Raw genomic sequence first — 19298 nt, 5'->3', positions numbered from 1 at the left:
TTTTATGATCTCTTTGGGATACCCAAAAGGGTATGTATATATAGATATAGATATAGATATATAGATATGTATATATATATATATATATATGTATATATCCCAAAGGGATATGCCCTTTGAGTATATAGTTCCAAATTGCTCTCCAGAATAATTCGATCATTTCACTCCACCAACAATGTACAAGTGTCTCAATTTTCCAGCATTTCCTCCAACTTTTATTATTATCTTTTCCTTTCCTCTTAGCCAATCTGAGATCTGTGAAATAATATCTCATAGTTATCTTAATTTGCATTTCTCTAATCAACAGTGATTTAGAACATTTTTTAATATGAGTAGTAATGGCTTTAATTTCTTCATTTAAAATTGTCTCTATATCCTTTCACCATTTATCAATTGGGAAATGATTTATATTCTTATAAATTTAGTCATATCTCCATATATTTTAGAAATGAGGCCTTTATCAGAAACACTGACTGTAAAATGTTTTCCCCAGCTGTGTGTTTCCCTTTTAATCTTGGCTGCATTAGTTTTGTTTAAGCAAAAAACATTTAACTTAATGTAATCAAAGTTATTTATTTTGTATTTCATAATGTTCTCTAGTTCTTTGGTCATAAATTACTCCCTTCTCCACAGATCTGCTAGTCTACCTAAATTTTAGGAAAGCATCTGATAAAGCATTTCATACTATCCTTGTGGAAAAGTCAAAGAAATGTGGAACAGACAATAATGCAATTAGATGAATTCAGAACTATTTGTTGTTGTTTAATTGTTTCAGTTGTGCCAGGCTCTTTGTGACCTCACTTGAGATTTTCTTGACAAAGATATTGAAATGGGGGAGGGGTTGTTATTGGTTTTGTTTTTGTTTTTTACCATTTCTTTCTCCAGCTCATTTTACAAATAAGGAAATAGAGGCAAACAAGGTTGAGGGACTTGCCTAGAGTCATTCAGCTAGTATATATCTGAGGCTGTATTTGAACTTAGGTCTTCCTGACTTCAGGCCCTGACTATATCCACTGAGGCATCCAGCTGCTGCTATTTGGATAAATAGATTCAAAGAAATCTTTAATTTAATTCAGTGACAGGTAGGAGATCTTCAGTGGATGGAATCAAGTCCCATTGGGATCTGTAGATAACTTCATAAATAGTATATTTATAAATTTGCAAACAACCCAAAGCCAGGAAGAATAATACTAATAATGACAGAATCAAAAAACAAAAACAAAAACTCTTGAAACAGTAGTATTGGGCTGAATGTAATAAGATCAAATTCAGTAGAGATAAATGTAAAGTCTTATATCTGGACTCAAAAAAAAATCTATTTCCTATGTACAAAATGAGGGAGTTATAGTTAAGAGAGCATTTTATCTGGGGGAATTGAAGATCTGTGGTTTTAGTGGTTTGCAAGTTCACAATGAGCTAGCACTATGATGTGGCAATCAAAAAAGTTACTGTGTTCTTGGGCAGCACCAAGAAAGGTAGAGATTACAAGAATTAGAAGGGTAATCCATCTGTACTCTTTCCTGATTATAAAATATCTCAAGTACTGTTCTATTATGTCTACCATAACTTAAGAAAGAGAATGATAAGCTAGATGTCCAGAAGATGGAAAGGAAGATAGTGATGAACCTTGAATCTGTCATAGGAGGATCAGATAAAAAAGCTTTTGGCCTAAAAAATAAAAGGTTTAGGGGGATAGATAACTCTATTCAAGGATGTGAAAGTCTACCATGTGGAGGAGTTCACTGCCCCAAAAGACAGTAAACGGAAGTGGCAGAGAAGCAAATGGCTTGATATCAGAAAAAAAAATTTTAATAATATAAGCCTGATGATATAAAATGAGTCACCTAGAAAACTAAAATGTTCTTTCTCACTAGGAGTTTTTAAGAAGTTGAAATATCATTTGCCAGGAATTTGTTTCCTTGCAGAAATTTCCCTTCCAGTTATGATCCAGTGATCCTAGTAGGAATACTGTTTCAGGTATTATATGAATCCACTAGTTACTGAGATCTCACAGAATCTGAAAGTTGGAATGAACTTCAGTGGTGATCTAGCCCAACTGATAACCCAAAGAAATCCCCATCATAATCTATCCAACAAATAGCCAAATAGTTTTTTCTTGAAGACATCCAAGGAAGAGGAAGCTAGAACTTTATAAAAGACTTGTTTGTTTTACTTTCTGACAGTTCTATAAGTTTGCCAGTGGATGTCCAAATAATTATAATTTTCCATCATAATATCCTGCCTTCATTTCAACTTTGTGGTTTGGATAAGGATTTCATAAATTTCCTCCAGCTGGCCTGAATGCCTATTGTACCCAGCTTCTTAAACCATAGGTCATGGTCCCATTTAGGTAGGGTCTCCTAACTGAATGTGAGGTTTGTGAAATTATGATTATCAGTAAATATTTAATTTCTATATCTATTTTATATACCTATATACCCAAAGTCATATAAAAATTTCTTGGGCAAAAAAGGAATTACAAGTGGAAAAAGTTTTAAAAGCCTTGATATTGTGTACCCTCACAGCATTTTATAAGCTCTGTATCTTCCTTCTTTGATACTCATCCCTAATGCTTTGATCTTCACCTTTGTGTTTCCCCATCGTAAGTTCATGGATTTCTACATAAGAAAATAACTTTGATGTAATCTGTTCCTTTGGAACACTATATATTTTTCCACTGGTATATTCTAGTCATATCCCATCAAGTGTCAGCAATACTTTATCTCTTTGAAGGTCTTGATCTTATTATTACCCCTACTCTATATATTGAGGGAGGGGTGGTATTATACACACATATATGCATATACACACACATACATATAAAAGCCTAAATACAACTCCTTTCCTCTCTTTCTTATCATTGTTTTATCATTTTTTCTATGTCATACCTATGGAATTGTTTCTGTACCTAGGTACTTTTTCCCCTTCCTTTTCAGGTTATAGCCTTTTAAACAAAATCTGCCAGTCTTCTCAGCTTTATTTAAATGTATTCTATCTTTGACCAGAATCCTAATTCCTATTTTCTAATGCCATCTTCCTAGCCAGCTATTCACAGACCATAATCTACATTCCCTTAAAAGTTTTTATCTTTCCTTAAGATCAGGAAGGAAAACAGTATCTTTACTGTTGTCTATCCAGGTCTTCATATCCCAACAAATTATTTCCAATCTCCTTATGATGTGTCATTTGTTATGACATGAATCCCAGAAGTGGATCATGGATCTAAAATTTAATAAGTCCCAAAAAGCTCTCTGCCACATCCTAAATGCATGTACTTAGAAAACAAGTACACTTTCCAGTTGTTCATCAACTTTAAACATAATCATCTACTACCACAATCCATCTTTTCTTCTTGAAGTTGGCAAAAGACAATTTTACTTTCTAGTTTGTCCCTATGTCCATAGAATTCAAGAAGCTATTTGTTACTCAGAAGTAAGTATTGAAATTATCTTCTCTGGGAAGAACCTTATATTTGTGTATCGAAGCCAATATTCCCTACTTCATTCTCTGTGGTTCATTCATCTAACTGGTAACCTCTTGGTCCTCCTGACTCTGATTTGGATTCTTCTTTCTTTTTAAAATTATACTCTTTGAATCTTATCTTCTCCAGTTTGGGAACACTTCATCTTCCTTGATAAGTTTGAGGGTAGAGTCTCCGTTACTACTTAATACCCAAATTTTACTGAAGACTTCTCATTCTCATTTTCTTAGTCAAATCTTTTCAAAAACCTAATAATACCTCTTCAGACAGTCCAGAGTAAATTTAGAAATATATTGATCTGTATGGTCAAATATGTTACCCACTATATAGCTCCTAACAGAGAGATGTGATAAACTCAGGGCACAGAATAAGATTTTTTTTTTGGATGTGACCAATAAGAAAATTTGGAGTTTTTTATCATGCATGTTGTTACAAGGGTTTGGTTTGGGATTTTTTCCCCAATGGAGAAATGATAGATGGAAAAGAGAGAAAATAAATTTTATTAATTAAAAAAATGTATAATAAATAGCGAGGAATTTTTTTAATGTACTAGAAATGGGAAAAAAATTGATGTGACATTCACATAACCACTCTTCCCATCTCCACCACTGAAATCACAATTGCCCTGCTTTTGTGACTAATCCTTTATGTTCTCCTAAAAGATGAACACTATGTATTATGTTTCCATTTATCATTGATTATTTAACTTGTTTGAAGTTGAAGAAATTCTCCTATTTTCTAAGTAGAAGTTCTTCGTTTATAATTAAGTTTTGGCATTTGCGCAGTATTACATGGATATAATTGAAATTCTCATAATCCAAAAATTTTCCTACTCAAGTTAGTTTCAGCCTTCATAACCTCCTCCCTCTAGAAACACAACCTTCTCTATTGGCATTCTAGTAATCAGCTGAGGAACCCTAAGAGAGTATTAGAACGAGTCTCTGGATAACCAAGAATTAGCTGTATCTAAATACCTACATTGTCATCTTTCTGGCAATACCTTGAAACTGTGATTTTTCATTTAAGCAAGTACCAACATACATACCATAAGACTCCCCTTTTGCTAGTTACAGTAATTTATTTAGTCAATCCTAACCAGTACGATCTGCCATTAGTTTATATGGGTTGCTATCCACAGAGGATCACCCATCAACATGTCAGTAAAAGATCTTAATCTGGTCTTCAATTTTTTTAAATGTGCGACATATCTATTTGATTTTAAATTGCATTAAACTTTTTGGAGCTATGTCAGGTGCTTGCTAGAATTTCCAGTGCTATCTGTATACTCTTTAGGTGGAAGGAGGAAAAACTCCATTGAACTTTTATGGTAATAAACTTATTGCAGTTTAGCTCTCCATCTGTTCATTGAACTTCCTGTGGGTTTTCATCTGATCACATGATTGACAGCACAGACAGTCTTTAAAGCCTTTGGTTTGTCTTGTTATATCAAAATCTCAACCACTAAATCAGACCTTTGCTTTGTCTATGAGACAGGAGTCAGGATGTCCTACTGTGGTAGGTTGATTCACTGAGGCTAATAAAATCTTCTGGCCTAAGCTTGAGATTCTAGCATTACCTCTGGCTCCAAAAATCAGAACAACAAAATTACTATAAATAGCTTTGGTTTGAGACCAAATACAGGAGATGGGTTATCTTCCCTTTGAGATGAGTGATAAAGCAAAGGCCCCCCACTGAAGAGAGACAGAGACTGGCTGGGGAAACCTGGGGCAAACTTCCTCAATGTAGCAGGGAATAGACATGCTGGGTTTTCCCCATTAGTTAGAGAAAGGATTCTTACTTTAGAACTGTCAGATCAAAACTCCCCAGTCCCACCCTCAAAACCAGACCTCCTTCCTTTCCATCTCCCAAAACCAGCATATAAAACCAGTAGTCAAGAACTAAGAGGATTACATGATAAAGACATCCCTGGACATGCTTCATTATTCTTAACTGAGCTGAAGAACAGAATAAAGAAAGAATGGCTTTTTGTTGATTTTATCAAGATGGTATAGTAGAAAGTACTAGACTTGGAAGCAGAAGATTAGATTCAAATACTGGCTTTACTACTTAACTGCATGACCTTAACCAGTAACCTTCCTGAACTTCAATTTCTTCATCTCTAAAATGAGAGGAGGCAGAATATTGAACTAGATGATCTCTAAAGCCATGATCCTGTGATAAGATAAAGGGATTTCATGAGAAACATTATGATAAGACATGTCTAAATGCTTTTGTCTTTTTCTTCCTCTGAACATTTCAACTTCCTGGGACATATGAAAAGCTTTGAGATATTTTCCCAAATTCTTACTTAATCCTATAATTTTATGAAGGATGCTTTTATTTAGTATTTAAATGTCATCTCCCCAGCTCCTTTCAAGGCTCTGCACAAGTGTCACTTTCCAGAATTGGCTTTTTTTGATTCCCCTGAATTGTTAGTGCTTTCACCATAGTCACACCAACACCCCAAAATTACTTTGTATTTTTTGGTATATAGTATATATATTTCTCCTCCAGAGAAATGCAAGGTCCCAGGAGGCAGTCTGTTTCATTTTGTCTTCATATTCCCAACACTGAGTACATACCAAACATTTAGTGAATGCTACTTGAATTGAATTAAATTGAACTAATTTTTTTAAAGCTGCATTCTTAATCAGATTAGCTAAAGAGTATTTTTTTTCCATTATGAATAGTTTATATCTACTTTAAAAAGCATATGGCACACCTTTGAAAAATGCTTTGTTGCAAAAGGAAAAAAATGGGCAAACTCATTGTGCCATCAAAAGTTGGATGATTAACCCCAGAGAGCATGTTGGGGTCTTTTTTTTCCTTTCTGTTTTTTTTTTTTTTTGGGGGGGGACTGTTTCAGAATTTTCCTAATGGTTCTAAATACTTTTGAAAAATGCCTTACAAAAAAATCCAGGAAAAACAGCTTTTCCTAGCACATTAGGACTCTTCCAGGGGAAAGTAAAAATAGAGTGTAGCACTGTGACCTAAACAAAGCTCAGGGCACAAACTTTGAGTTGTTTTTCTGAAATAAGGATGAATTGGTACTACTCCAGTCATTAGTCAAGTAAGTCATGATATATACTTGCAAGATATACTTAAAAGTAACAGAGAACAGTCCAAAACTAGTTAGCATATACAAGGATTGAACTTGTGACTTTGGCTTTGTTAGTTCTCTAAACAACTAAGTTAACAAGCTACAGACCATTTATACAAAAACTATAGAATCATAGCATTTGATCTGGAAGAGACCTTGAAGGCCACCTTTCCCCACCCCATTCATTTTATAGATGAGGAAGCTTTATCTTTTTTTTTTTTTTTTCAAGTTTTAGAGGGAAAAAATTCTTTGCTTTTAAAGAAGTTTGTGGCCAATTAATTCATATAACAACCATGTAATTATAACAACTATGTAACACATACAACTTGCCCACTGGATCAAGATCGCCACATTAAGATTGAACAAATGCAGTTATGAATAATAAATTAAAATATAAATTAAATAACAAGTTAATAAATTAAGCTGACACCAGAGTTGCAGAAGAGAGTAGGTAAAAGCTAGTTAACTAGTGGTATTTTTTTAATTTTTATTCATGCTTTTTCCTTTTTTTAAAAAAACTTCAATGGTATTTTCCAATGTTCATTTTCCTTACCCTTGTAATTAAAAAAAAAAAAAAAAAGATAGTCAAACAAAACAAATCATTCCACTAGCCATGTCTGAAAAAAGTTTATATTTCATTCCCTACTTATAGTCTACCATCTCCCTGCCAAGAAGATGCTGCCGTGGTTTTTCTGTCCATCTTCTGAGTCAAAATTAATTACTGTATTGATCAAAGTTATGAAGTTTTTCTTTATTTCATCATTTAAATTTTTTCTGACTTTGTCTATTTCATTATGTATCAGTTCCTACACATCTTTTCTTTTTCTTAATTCCTCATGTTCATATTTTCTTTGGGAATAGTACTTTTTCATCACATTCATATATCACAGTTTATTCAACCATTTCCTAACAGATGGCCGTCACTTTCTGTTCAGTTTTGGTTTTCATACCGCAATAAATGTTCTGCTGTTTCTGACTTGAATCCTTCATTTTGCAGGTAAAAAGCCTGATACTGAGAAAGATCAAATTATTTACCAAGGGACTTGAAAAAAGCTGTAGGGAATCTTGACAGTAAATGGAAAATAGGCAAATCATATTGAAATCCTAAACAAACATATTATGTCTTTGGTTTTTTCTAAAAATAATACCAGGTGGAGAGGATCATAAAAGATAAAATGAAAAAGTTTTATTATATAAAATGTAAAGCTTTGCACAAACAAAACCAATGCGGTTAAATTTAGAAAGGGTAACATATACCTGGGGAAAAAATCTTTACAACAAGCTTCTCAAAAGTGTCATATCAAACTTGTATTAAAAACTCATTAAAATATATAAGAATAAGAACAATGAAATCGTCAGTTTTCAAAGGAAGAAATCCAAGCAATTGACAATCCTATGAGCAAAATGCCCCAATTCACTAATAATTAGGAAAATGCAAATTGAAGAAACTCAGATCTGCAAACATGGTACAAGAGGAAAATGAGAGATATTTAATAGGGCTTCAGAAAACAGTTACTTAATGCACCATTGGTGAGGTTGTCAATTGGTAATTTTCTGGAAAATAATGTGAACTATGCTCCCAAAATTTCTATATTATGTATATGCTTTGATCCACTACTTAGCCTGGACCCCAGAGAGATCAAAAGAAGAGGGACAGGACCCAAATGTACAAAAATCTGTGTAGCAGCTCTTTTTGTAGTGATAAAGAACTGGAAAATGAGATATCCACCTACTGGGAAATAATTAAATTATAATATATGGATATAATAGAATATTGTTGCATCATAGGAAATGACTAAACAGATAGTTTCAGTGGAAGCTGTAAAGACCTCTACAAACTAATACAAATTAAAGCAAATAGAACCAGAAGAAAATTTATCCAGTGATAAGTTTACAAAGAAAACAACTTTGAAAGATTTTAGAATTCTGTTCAAAACATGATATCCATAGTTCCATATTAATGATATGTGCCACCATTCTGTCAGAAAGGTGTTAGACTCAGTTTTCAGAATAAGCTACATTCTTAGACATAACCAATGAAGAAATTTATTTTACTTGATTATGCATATTTATTGTGGTATTTTTGCTTTTTTTTTCTTTTTCTATTTTTTTGTTGTTATTCAGAGGGGGTCAGGATAGATGTGGTAAGGAGAAAAAACAAACATTATTGGGAAGGAGAAATTAAGAAATACCACAAAAATATATAAAATAATACTGTGAATATTCTTATAAGAATTCTGTCACACTCACCTGATGGTAAGCTTAGGCCCTGAGCTCCTGCTGAAGGTTTGCTTCAGTTGACAACAGGTGAAAGAATCATCATCTTTACTGCCAATTCACTATTTAGTTCCAAATGTGCATTGGTTTCTAGCTCCTTATCTTCAGTTATCTTCTTTTTCTGTATATGTATCACATAATCTCACCAAAAGGTAATTTACATGTAGTTCATACCCCATGGTCAGTCCAAGTGATTAATGAAGTAGAAAGGAATATAAGTCTATTTCGAAGTCTGATTCTTTTAGTACAGCAAAAATAACTCTATGGACATGTACATATATATATATTGTATTTAACATATACTTTAACATATTTAACATGTATTGATCAACCTGCCATCTGGGGGATTGGGTGGGGGGGAAGGAAGGGAAAAATTGGAACAAAAGGGTTTGCAATTCTCAATGCTGAAAAATTACCCATGCATATATTTTGTAAATAAAAAGCTGTATTAAAAAAAAAATACTAGAGAGCATAGAAAAAAAAAGAAAGAAAGAAAGAAAGAAAGGAGTGTGAGTTTAAATCTGAATTCTGGCATTAGTATGTTTCCACAGAAGTCACTGAAATTCTGTGAGCCTCAGATTCCTTGTACATAAAATACCTATTTTACCTACTACAAAGCACTCTGTAAACTTTTAAGTGCAATACAAATATGAGCTACTATTAATGAGTGCTTTACATAATTAATGTGCTATGTAAATGTAATTGATTGTTATTATTATGATATATAGCCCTCTTTTATTCAACAGCAAAACCAAAATTTCACTTATCTTTTACCCTTTAGAAAAGTTTTATCCTTTCTAAGGTATTTGTATAAATGACTTTGTTATTTTAGATTTCCTCAGTACAATTTGGAACTATGTCCAAGTCAGTCAAACTATGTGTGCCCTTTGAGGAAACAATACTATTACTTGGTCTATGAATACAAAAGAGATCAAAGAAAAGGGGAAAGGACTTATGTGTACAAAAGTATTTATAGCAGCTCTTTTTGCGGTGTCCAAGAATTGGAACTGAGGAGGAGATACCCATTAATTGGAGAATGGCTGAACAAGTGATATATGATTTTAATGGAATACTATTGTGCTTTAAGAAGTGACATGCAGACAGACAGCAAGATTATACAATGATTATTTCTGATGAACATGGCTCTTTTCAACAATGAAATGATTCAGACCAGTTTCAATGATCTTGTGATGAAGAGAGCCATCTACACCCAGAGAGAGAGCTGTGGGAACTGAGTGTGGATCATAACATAGCATTCTCACTTTTTGTTGTTGTTTGCTTACATTTTGTTTTCTGTCTCATTTTTTTCCCTTTTTGATTTGATTTTTCTTATGCAGCAAGATAATTGTATAAATGTGTATGTGTATATTAGATTTAACACATATTTTCACCATGTTTAACATAAATTGGATTACTTGCTATCTAGGGGAAGAGGTGGGACATTGTAACACACGGTTTTGCAAAGGTTAATACATATCTTTTGAAAATCAAAAAGCTTTAATAAAAATAAAAAATAAATTACATGCAGGATGGTTTTAGAAAAACCTGGAAATACTTAAATGAATTGATGAAAAGTAAAGTGAGAACCAGAACATTGTACACAATAGCAAAAATTTTTGTAACAGTGATCAAATATGAAAGACTTAGCTACTCTGATCAATGTAATGATCCAAGACAATTCCAAAGACCAGTGATCAAAAATATTCTCCACCTCAGGAGAGAGAACCAGTAAACTCTGGGTGCAGATTGAAGGATTTTTTTAAATTTTCTTTAGATTCTTAACCTTTTTTTTCCATTAGAAATGTTTTGCATTACTTCACATTTCTAATATCATATTGATTACCTTCTTATATGGGTGGGGGAGAGTAGGAGATAGAGAATTTGACATCAAAGATTTTTTTAAATGAATGTTAAGAAGAAAGCAAACAAATGAACAAAACAAGAAGTTTTATTTAAACTTCTTCAGTTCTTTTATCTAAGTTTTCAGCCAGGAAATTTCCAGATTCATGCCCGTCATTTTTTCTTTATTCACACGGGTGTACAAATGAGGCTGCCAAAATGTACCTTTGACTGTCTTGAAAAATATAGGAAATTGGATACCTCATTTTTTAGACTATTGTGATACAATTTTTAGCAAACCAACAGAACCATTAAATTTGATTACTTTAAGATCATAGCATCATGAAGTTAAACCTAAAGGAGATCTTGGATGTTAGGCATATTATTTCAAATTTAGAAATCATCTAGTCTAACTTTTACAAATGATGAAACTGAGACGCAAAGATTTTGATTTACCAAAGATTATATTCAAACCTAACTCTACTTCAAACTCAGCATTTTTTTCACTACACCAGCCCTTCATATGTGAATAATGCTTTATAATTTTCCAAGTAAGTTCACATATATGCTCTTTCAGTTGATCCTCACAAAACTGTCAATTAGACAAGATTGATGCTACCGAGAGAAGTATTATTCTTTCAGCTAAGTAAGAATTGGGACTTGATCCCATATTTCTTGATTCCCGCTTCACTATTCTTTCCATGATCACTAAATTGATTATTAAATTACCACTGAAAAGCTGCCATAGATATCATCATTGATCAATGTGAAGAATTGATAGTAAAATCAGCATATGATGATTACTGGTAGATAAAACTGAATGGAAACTAGAATATACTTTCTAAAAAAATTTTTAATGTGGAAACCAAGTAATATGGAGAAAGGTCCCTTTCACTACTGCCCAACATAAAAGATTTTGGCTATTGAAAAAACTATAGCAGTTATTTAACCAGCCAATGTGAAATGTGTAATTTACTTTCAGATTAGTGTAACAGTCATGAAGCCATGAAGTCATTCTTGCTGCTGCTAAGAAGTATCCTTCCCTTTGTGGGCTATCCATAGATAGTAAAATGAATATTATTTCAGATATAAACACAAGCCAAAGTAAAGAGTAAGGCAGTCTCACCTCCCTTTTCACCATAATATTGGAAGAATTTAATTGTTTGAGAGGTGAAGTTATTTTCAGAGATGCTCCATCTTTAGTGATCCAGAAAATATTTCATTCATATACACTTTTATTTAGCATTTTCTAATTAGCTAATGAGTGTTTCCTCCAGTATCATAAAGGAACACGAACAGTTTTCCATGTTGGATCATTAAATATTTTCTGCTAACATATCTTCATTGCAAATAATTTCTGTATAAGCAATTTCAAATTGTTTGAGTTCCCCATTTTACAGCTCTTGGAGACTACATATGGCAGGCTTACATGTGTTTTCCCACATCTTTGAAAAAAACCCTTCAGAGGAAACTTCCCCAAATATATCACTGGATGGAAAAGATCTTTCATTTTCTTGAGTCATTTCATTTCAAAAAATACCTTTTGTAGTGTTCTTAGTGTTTTTCTGGAGGTCTTGGAAGCAGCCTTCTTTTCAGTTCAGTAATCACCACGAGAATAGCCAGGTGTTAAAGTCCAGATTCTTATTGCCTCCTTGCCTGGGACTGGGTAGCTTTCTAAATACCCTTTCAGATGGCCTTGGTCTCAGTGGGGGAAGTGCAGGAGGCCAGCCATCAGGAGCCTGATTGAGGATGGAACTGAATCTCTCTCCTACCCTCCAAGAGCTTGAGCTCCCAGCTTATATGCTCTACACTGAGTATAAACCAATCATTCTATCACTAGGAAACCATTATTTGTTGTAAGATTAGATCAATAATATTGAATTTAGAGAAATTAGATAACCGTTATCAATTTTACTGACTTAACACCTTGTAAGAAAGTGTGAAGTGGAGGAAAACTCTTGGATCTTTCATTTATGAATTTATAGGATGCTCATATTCTAAGTGAAAAAGAAAAACTATTGAAGTTTATTCCCTATACATATTGCCTGTCAAAACCACTTCCTGTTCACAGGAAGAATTGAGGTACAGGGGAAAGTAAAACACTTATTAACCTTTCCATTTATAACAGGAATATAACTTGCCCTCTTCAAATGTAGGATACCTCAAGATTTCTTTATTGATCTCATTATTATGGTTATATCTGTGTTATTTTATTCAGAATTTGGTAATAACTGGTGATAATTCAGAATTTGGCAATAATTTTTTGGCCCTAAAAAGTTATTCTCACTTGAAAAGTTGGGGAGGGGGAGAGAGAGAAAAAATCTAGGGTACCAATGAACATCTAAAAATTCTTTAATCCAGGGTGTGAATGGGGTCTTCAAGGGAGGGGCTTTGCTGATACTACAGTTGATGGGTATTTCTCAGTAAGCAAGCTAAAAACAATGAAGAATACCTGAACAAATGCAGTTAAAAGAACAATATCGAATGTGATTCTTAAAATTTCCCTAAAAATCTTCTGTGATCCTTAAAATTTGTCTTACCTTTCATAATAAGAAGTAAGTTATAACCTTGTTTGAGGTAAAGAAAGCCCGGGGTTTTGCAAATATTGATGTTGAAAGGAAGAATGGAGATAGGGGCAAAGAGAATGCTTGGGTGTGGGCCAGCTTTAAAATCTTAACAGAATACTCTCTAAGCTCATACCTAGAGTCATCTGGGTTTGGTTTTAATTGTAGTTGTATAGGTAGGTGTTATTTGTGTTAAGCTGATGTGTTAAATTAATATGGATGAATGCACAAGGAAGATGTCTAAATACATATTTCCATGTTTTTGTTGCTCCCTCAGGCACAAACAAGCACTAGGAGTCCATGTAAAAATAAATCTGAATACCAGTTAGTCAAAGGAGTGTGCTGTTGGCCCAGCAAAAAGCTATACAAACACTGAGCTAGCAGGAAGCCAGAAGGAACTCCATTGCCATTCATAGTCTCTTTTCTTCCTTATCTAACTCCAAGTCACAAGTGATAGTTTATTCCTAGTCTCTCTCTCTCTCTCTCTCTCTCTCTCTCTCTCTCTCTCTCTCTCTCTCTCTCTCTCTCTCTCTCTCTCTCTCTCTCTCTCTCTCTCTCTCTTTTTTTTTTTTTTCCTGAGGCGATTGGGGTTAAGTGACTTGCCCAGGGTCACACAGCTAGGAAATGTTAAGTATCTGAGATCAAATTTGAACTCAGGACCTCCTGACTTCAGGGCTGGTGCTCTACCCACTGTGCCATCTAGCTGCACCATTTATCTCTAGTCTTAACCATATCCTTATAACTAATGAAATGACTGCAATTTATCTTCGGGTGACCTTGTAGCTTTGAGTTGAGTTTTCTGCCAAACAATTGGAACAGGTTGGAACTCTTCTCTGTGGAAGCAGGTTATTACAAGGTAGAGGCAATAGGCAGGACAGAGAAGTCTGGTTGTATGTTTTTTTCTCACCTAGGACCCTAATCAATCCTGGCTTTTCTAGAACAAGTGACTGCCCACTTGCCACTACATAGCTGATCATCTACACTGTAGGTACATGGTTTGAGAACTGACCTAGAGCAAAGTTTCTTAAACTGTGGATTGAGACCCTTTATGGGAACATGTAACTGAAAGTGAAGTTCATGAAATTATGATTTATTATCAGTAGTTGTTTGATTTGTATATCTATTTTATATATCCATATATCCTATAAAAAGGGTCATATAAAAATTTGGGGGTGAAAAGGGATTGTAAGTGGAAAATGTTTAAGAAGCCCTGGTCTAGAGTGCTTCCAAGCCTGTGAGCACATCCAGGAACTGGGACTGTAGTCTAAAGTATCTTGTGGCTGAGCAGAAGAGCCTGCTTCTATCTCTTACTATTAACGAGGATACTCCTAAAGTATGTGACTTAGGGATCTGAAGAGTTCCATACTATACATACATCTTGCTACTTGGTAGGATCATGATTTTAAAGCTGGAGGGAACTTTAGAGGTCATCTCTACCCAGGTCTTTTTTTTCTCACTTGGAATGCCCTCTTCTCTGGCAACCTGTGGCCAGTTTCCTTAAGATCTGACTTAAAACAACTTCCTTTGAAAGCTTTTCCCCATTCTAAAGGGCAGCTACATGATGCAGCAGGTAGACCTGTGGGCCAGGAAGAACCAAATTCAAACCTTGCCTTACCCACCGTTTGCCTCAGTTTTCTCATCTCTAAAATGGGGATAATAATGGTACCTACCTGCTAGGATCATTGTGCATATCAAATGAGATAATAATTGTAAAAAGGCAAAGCATTATGTCTAGCACATAGTAGGCCATATATAAATGTTATCTGTTGTTTTTCCTATTGTTATTCTTTATAGTGTACTGTTGGTGCCCACTACATTTATCACTATTTGATATAATATTAACTCATATTTTAATTATCCTGAATGGTTCTGAATCAATTTTATATTCACCTATTTATCCTCCCCCTGCAAGAATGTAAACACTTCAAAGGGAGAGACAATATTCCCATTTTTTGTATTGTCACTGACCCATCCAAAGTACCTATACAGTCATTAGAATTTTGGAGGACATAATCATTTCTTAAATGAAGGCCTAAAAGTGCTTAGGAGCACAAAGTGAGACAGGAAGTTTTCTGCATCCCATAGGTAGCCAGTGGCACAGTGGTGTTGGGCATAAAATCAGGTAGGCACAAGTTCAAATCCAACCCCAATCATTTGCTAGCTATGTGACCTTGAGTTTCCTCAACTGTTGTGAGGATCAAATGAAATAAAATTTGCAAAAGCATTTAGTGGCACAGTGCCACATTTGGTGGCACAGTACATAATAGGTACCATATACATTTTTATATTCTCTTTCCCCCTGCCTCCATTCTCTCTTTCTGTATCTAGGGGAGTATTTTTAAATTACGTATTCTCCACAAAGAGTTAAATAGAATAAGATCTGGCCCACACCTTGGACTAAGTTATCCAATAACTACCTACACAAACACCCACAACAGTCCAACTACACCACCTTTCAGGGCCTGGAACAAGATTAAGTGACTTGGACTGCTCCTCACCTTACCTGGAACTCCTCCACAGCCCTGCTGCCTCCCCCTGGTCCTCCAGATCCTTAGGTATAGGTCAGCCTGCCTCTACATGAGACAACTGAGAAAAAGCCCACCTTCTCCAGGCCTGGGAATCCAGCTGCTCTAGTTTTTACTCAGTTAACAGAAGTAGGTTAGCAGTAAAAATAGAAAATCAAAAGCCCCAAATCATGATCAGGTGCTAAAACCCAAGTACTACCTTGGGATTGCTATACCTCACACATTCTCACTTGTCAGACAATTGGAACTGAAAGATGCACATTTTTTCACATGGAAATTGGTTGTCAGAAAAATGAGGACATCATTTCTCTTTGAGCTCCTCTACCAGCTCCAGCCCTTTCAGCCATCCAGCATGCAGTGGGATTGTCTCCTCCCACCTGAAAAGCAGGGGTCACTGCCTTTTGGTCCCACTCAGTCACCCAGAATTGTAGCAGCAAGGGTGCCTCTGACCTAGATGGGTGTCAGAGACCCTGTCAGTCTTACCACCTACTGCCACACTTACATTAACTTTATCTTGAGCTCAGACCTAAGAAAACCTGCCAACTCCAGGCCAGTTGTGCCCTAAATAACATCTCTCCCAGGTAGAGCAGATCTAACTTGCAGAATCCATGATATATACTGGAGCTTTCACCTGCTTCCTCTTCTTGGCACTTCCCTGCCTCTTCCTGACGCCCCCATCTTCATAGGGAATATAATATTAACTCATATATTAATTATCCTGAATGGTTCTGAATCGATTTTATATTCACCTATTTATCCTCCCTCTGCAAGAATGTAAACACTTCAAATGGGAGAGACAATAATTCTATTTTTTGTATTGTCACTGACCCATCCAAAGTACCTACACAGTCATTAGTACCCATTCCTAAACTCTTGCTCTCAGCTAGCTGTCAGCCAATCCCTTTTGTTGTTGTTGTTCAGTCATGTCTGACTTTCCATCGCCTCATTTGGAGTTTTCTTGGCAAACACTGGATTGATTTGCCATTTCCTTCTCCAGCTCATTTTCTAGATGAGGAAACTGAAACAAACAAATTAAGTTATTTCCCCAGGGTCACACAGCTAGTGAACATATGAAGCCAGATTTGAACTCAGGTCTTCTTGACTCCAGGCCATTTCGCCTTCTATAAACTAGCAAAGTGTAATTGAATCCCTCCAAAGGTATTTACATTTTCACCAGAAATGCTTGAAAACCGAAATGCTTTAAGGATCTTCAGGAATAACTTTCTAATGAAAGAGGAGGCCTGAGTCCTGCCCACAAGTCACATCACACAGGCTACAGCCTACTCCGCCTACACACAGTGACAACCTTGCATTACAAAGGATTAATTCTTTTCCTCATCACTGTTGTCCCTGTGCAGAGGGAGGGTTTGAGAGGGTGCATCGGCTGATAGAACAGCTTGGTATTATGTCATTTTTCTTGTTGTTTTTGTTATAGGGGATGAGGGGTACAGAAAGTATTCAAATGTATAACAGGGAATTACATTTATATTGTTCTATTTTCAGAAATTTCCAGAGCTGAAGTTCAAGTATGTAGAAGAGGAACAGCCTGAGGAATTCTTCATCCCCTACGTCTGGTCTCTTGTGTACAACTCAGCTGTTGCCCTATACTGGAACCCCCAGGACATCCAGTTATTCACAATGGATTCAGGCTGAGGGCCTGACCCCGGCCTTCTTCCCTCCCTACCCCATCCCACCCCATGCAAAGCGACTCTTCTAGTTACCTATTCCTGGAGGAGATAGGCCTGTGCATACTCTAGACCTGAGGCTTACAGAGAATGGAGCTTTCTACCCTTGTATAGTTTTTGACTTTGACATTTCACACCAGATAGTAGGAAAGCACCAAGTATAGAATGTGGCACAAAAAAAGAAAAGGACAAAAAACACAATAAGAATAAAAGTATGACATGTGACCTTTAATTTTATTTCTCAACAGAAAACTTAGAGCTTATCCAGAGAATTGATGCTTTAGGAACTCAGCATAATACTGCTTACAACTTGTTCAAATTTCAGAGGGACTTTTGGATGGGATGGGGGAAGAAGTCGTTTGGAGTATTTTGTTTGATTTTTGTTTTGGGGGGTTTTTTAATGCTAAGAATGGGTAAATGACAAAAAGCCAAGTTAACAAACTGACTGGACAGGGATTCAAGGAAATGAAACTTAAAATCATATAAATCTGGTTACCTTTCAAGGAGGCCTTCTTTTATTTAACCAGCTTTGTGTATTTATTTTACTTTGCTTCTATGCAAATCATCCTCTCAAAGAAAGAAAAGGATTCCTTGCTTTAAAGCTGTCCTTGCTCTCTGAACTGGAAGTAAAATAGAGGCCAAGGGGAATGCCTGTGAATTGATCTACTGTGTATTGGGCATTGGGAGAAGAGGTTAATTTTAAAGGCAACTTATTTTGTTGCTTTCTGGGAGTCAGGAGGAAGGGAGTGAGCTCAATTCAATTCAGTGACCATTGATTAAGCCCTAGGTTAGGTGCTTTGCTGGGCCAAGGTTACAGAAATAAAAACTACCACAATCCCCTCCCCTCCCCACCAACCTCCTAGGGATCATGCCTGATGGGGAAAACAGCCATGTACACAGATAACTGAGTCAGGGTAGAATAAGGACAAAGGACAGTGCCAGACAAAGGGCTCTGAGAAATTTAAGGGAGACTGTTGTATTTCTCTTCCCACTGGATGAGGAAGCCTTCTTGCTTGTACGTCTCTTCTCTCCCTCCTTCCTCCCCTCCCATTGAGCTGATTCAGCCAGAAAGGCTATGCTCAGAAAGGAACTTCGGTGAAGGAGACAGAGGCGGGCCTTTTGGCTACCGTCTAACTTCAGCCTCTACCATCTGCAGCTTGTTCATTTCAGAAGCTATAGACTTGGGAGAAAAGGGGGGAAATATCCAGACTGGTATCTTTTTCTTAAAAGATGTTTAGACTTGCTGTGTTTTTTTCAATGAAAAAAGCAAAATGTCTGGCAGTTAATGTTATATGGGAGTCTCCTTTTTCAAACCTATTCTCATTTGGTATCTTTCTGGGAACAGCATCTCCTTCCTTCAGGATCAGAGGTCAGAATGACTTGGGGCTTTTTCAGATGACCTTCTAACCAGCTTTTTTCATTCAATCCCTCCCCACTTTAAAAAAAAAAAAAATCAGCTACATTGTGAGAGTTAAGATTCACGTAGAGTTCTATCTGCTGTCCAAACTCCTTTTCTCTCTTCCCCAACGTGAGCCTCCGGAGAGTCACAGGAGTTAAGAGCAGGTGGGCATCATTATGTTTGAGCGTGACCAGAGGCAGCGGCACTCACCTCACTTGGGCCTCAGTCAGCCAGCATCCCTCCCTTCAAGGGCCGAGGCTCCTTCCCTGCTCCTATGCTAGGTAAGCACGAATAGTATTGATGTGTGGGAGAATCATGCTCTTAGCTACTTTCTCCTTCGATCTCTAGCTTTGGGAAAGAGGCCTCTCACTGTAGAAAGAGGAAATCCTCTGATTATCAGCTTAAGTAAAAGTACATTTAGGGTGGAC

The 19298-nt window shown here is 35.8% G+C and overlaps 1 protein-coding gene across 2 annotated transcripts in view; it reads left to right on the top strand.

Annotated features, from left to right (window-relative positions):
* DYM (dymeclin) overlaps positions 1–17994 on the top strand; it is a 540520-nt gene extending 522526 nt beyond the window's left edge. For both annotated transcript variants that reach the window (XM_074279349.1, XM_074279350.1), the window contains one exon: positions 17290–17994. In XM_074279349.1, coding sequence (XP_074135450.1) covers positions 17290–17439 — 150 coding nt within the window. In that variant the 3' untranslated portion in view covers positions 17440–17994. The remainder of the gene's footprint in view (positions 1–17289) is intronic.
* The last annotated feature ends 1304 nt before the right edge of the window (positions 17995–19298 follow it).

Source organism: Sminthopsis crassicaudata, chromosome 1, assembly GCF_048593235.1.
Source record: "Sminthopsis crassicaudata isolate SCR6 chromosome 1, ASM4859323v1, whole genome shotgun sequence".
Taxonomy (NCBI): Eukaryota; Metazoa; Chordata; class Mammalia; order Dasyuromorphia; family Dasyuridae; genus Sminthopsis; species Sminthopsis crassicaudata.
Note: the sequence above shows the minus strand (reverse complement) of the source record. Positions and strands in the feature narration are given on the sequence as shown.